This window comes from Pteropus alecto, unplaced genomic scaffold, assembly GCF_000325575.1.
Source record: "Pteropus alecto unplaced genomic scaffold, ASM32557v1 scaffold314, whole genome shotgun sequence".
Classification (NCBI taxonomy): domain Eukaryota; kingdom Metazoa; phylum Chordata; class Mammalia; order Chiroptera; family Pteropodidae; genus Pteropus; species Pteropus alecto.
In genome coordinates this window covers 778,090-780,974 of record NW_006435849.1, presented here as the reverse complement: position 1 = coordinate 780,974, position 2,885 = coordinate 778,090, and the positions used below count along the sequence as shown (strand labels likewise).

General features: G+C 57.7%; 1 protein-coding gene across 8 annotated transcripts in view; it reads right to left on the bottom strand.

Annotated features, from left to right (window-relative positions):
* Positions 1 to 1,672: 1,672 nt before the first annotated feature.
* The window catches only part of DPF1 (double PHD fingers 1), a 12,943-nt gene continuing 11,730 nt past the window's right edge, over positions 1,673 to 2,885 (bottom strand). For all 8 annotated transcript variants that reach the window (XM_015589190.2, XM_006911730.3, XM_025046663.1 and 5 more), the window contains one exon: positions 1,673 to 2,797. In XM_015589190.2, the coding sequence (XP_015444676.2) occupies positions 2,727 to 2,797 (71 nt within the window). In that variant the 3' untranslated portion in view covers positions 1,673 to 2,726. The remainder of the gene's footprint in view (positions 2,798 to 2,885) is intronic.

Sequence of the window (2,885 nt, the reverse complement as noted above, 5' to 3'; positions counted from 1 at the left end):
GGTGGGGGGTGGGGCTGGTCTTTCTGCCCCACCTCGCCCATCTACCTGTCATTGAGTTGTTCACCTCTGAGCTAAAACCTAATGGTTCTGACTCAGACCCCACCCCTACCCAACAGACACAAAAAAATCTTTCTGAAATGAGTATGTATCTTTTTTCCAGATGAGGTAGACCAGCTATTTCCACATCTCCTAAAAATTATAGAGTTCCAGACACTCTCCTTGTCCCCGCCCTCCTTGAGGCCCCATCCTCAACCCCGGCTGCCCTGCCCCCACCAGGAGCTGGGGAACAAGCTGTTCTCACATCCTCTGCTGGCGCCTGTGACACACCAACTTCCAACACTCCACAACTCACACGCGCACGTGCCAGCCCTCCGTCTCGCCCGAACTGTGCCCTGCTCGTCCCTTCCCCGCCTTGCCCCAGTTTTCAGTGTCCTCTGCCTCATCCCCCCGCCCCCCGTCTCCCGCAGGCCCCCCTCACGGGGCCTCCAGTCTCTCCCTCCTGCCCCATCTCTGGCTCTCTCCTCACCCAAGCTGTCTGAACCCTTTCATTCCTTTGGCTCTCTCCAGATTTTTCTATTGTCCCCTTAAATACTTTGTGCCCTTCTCTCCCCTGAAACCTCATCTCGTGTCCTTGTCCTGAGACTTTGTCTCTGGCTCTTACTTTCTCTCTCTCCAAACGTGCTTCTCCTCTTACTTTCTCTGTCCTGATTTATGCACTCTGGTCACCCAAGCTGTCTGAACCCTTTCATTCCTTTGGCTCTCTCCAGATTTTTCTATTGTCCCCTTAAATACTTTGTGCCCTTCTCTCCCCTGAAACCTCATCTCGTGTCCTTGTCCTGAGACTTTGTCTCTGGCTCTTACTTTCTCTCTCTCCAAACGTGCTTCCCCTCTTACTTTCTCTGTCCTGATTTATATACTCTGGTTCTCTGCCTCCCTCTCTGCCTCTCTCCAAATCACCGTCTCCCTCCTCCTCTCTCTCCAATGTCTGTGCCGTCTTTTATTAATATTTCCTCTCTTCCACTAAATCTCCATCTCTCTTCTGTCCTCTTCCCCCATAATTCCTGTGGCTCTCCTCATCTACATCTCTCTCCAGATCTTTTGCTGTCTTTCTTTTTCTGATTCTCTATAAATTCGTGACTGTCTCTCTCTCCTGATCTGTGTCCTGGTCCCCTCTTCCTCACTCCACCTCATCCAAACCCCAGCCTCTCAACTAATGTCCCTGAGTCCCTAGCTCTCTCTCCTCTGCCCCTTCACCGCTGCTCTTGGGGGGATGGGGAGCCCCAGGTGATGTCCTCGCCTAGGATGAGGTGCTGTTGGCACCCCACCCCCTACCCCAGCCCAGGAGGGCCTGGCTGTCTTCATCTTTCTATCCCTTCCCTTCCCCCAGCCCCCAGTTCCCCGCCTCCCTCCTCTCAGCTTTCCACTGCAGCTGCAGCAGTCCGTTGCCAGGGCAACCACAGCTGGCTGGGCGGGAGCCCCCTCCACCCCATCCCCCCCTCTTCTTTCCGCCAAGGCAGGGAGGAGGTGGGACAAAGCCAGAGAAAGGCGAGGTGCAGGGGGAGATGAAGGTAGGGCCGGCTTCGGCTGTTAACCTCAGTTGCTTCTCCCCCAACCAGGCCCCGTCTCCCCTTCTCGGTGATGCCCCAAACCAGCCTGGAGAAGGAGGCAGTCGTGGCAGAGGGATCAGGCCCAGTTTAATACACAGAACAAGTTAATTCACAGCAGAGGCAGGCAATAAAGGAGACTCGTTTACAAGAGGGGGGCATGCCTGGATTGGGGGATACCCCCCAACGCCACCACCTCACCCACTTGCAGTCTCAATTTCCCTTTTTTGAACCCGAACAACAAACACACACAACCACGAGAAACAATCACACCCCCTCGTCCCCCTAAAATTGTCAGCGAGGGGGCAGGGGGCAGCCCGGCCTGGCCGGCGGGGGTCAGGGCAGGGGAGGAGGAAATGCTAGTCCATTGCAGAGTCTGTGCTTCTCATCCCAGCGGGCGCTGGGCAGGGGCCTGCCTGCCCCACCGGCGAGGTGACGCCGAGGCCTTGGCAGGCACGGAGAGGGCAGGGTGGGGCTCTCGGGGAGGGGGCAGGAACAGAGTTCAAAACCATGGTTCACATCATGCAGTATCCACGGTGGGCACCAAGAGGGGGCGAGGGGTGGACGCCACACCCGCCTGCCCCGGGTGTGAGGGGGGAGTGGTGCCCACCTGGGGTGGGGAGGTGGGACAGCTGCAGTTCCAGAAACTGGGGGGAGGGGCTGCCAGGCAGGAAGCTGGCATAGACTGGTGGCCAGTGGATGTGCCCAGCAGTGCCCCCTCCACCCAGCCAGGCCTTATAGGACTCTTTGTATATATTAATTTTTTCTTTTTTTTTTTAACTTTTTGACTTTTTCTTTAGAAAAAGGCTGGGTCCGTGCTCTGGGCTGGCATCCCTCGTGCCCGCCTAGAGGCGGGGTATGGCTTTGAGGGGAGCAGAAGCCCCTGGTGCCCATTTGCCTAGGGATAGGGAGGGAGGAAGGAAGGGAGAGGGGCCCTGCCAAGCCCCCCAACCCACAGGGCAAACATTCCACTGGCACAGAGGGAAGGGGGTGGCCCAGCCCCCCTCGGGCTTCCCCTTCCCCTCCCACTGTGGGGCATTAAGAGCGGGGAGAGAGCAGAGGTGCTCCGATGGGCAGGTGGGCAAGCACCACCCCAGAGGTCCAGGTGAGCCAGAGCCAGGCCTAGGTGAGGGTGATGTACGCAGAGGCCTTCTCTTTCAGGTGCCGAAGACAGAGGTGACAACTCCAGCTCCCTGTGGGGGCGGCCAGAGGACAGGAGTTGGGTGCAGATCCGGGAAGGGCTACCCGACCCCTCCCATCCGAGGGCACAGTCTTCGTCAG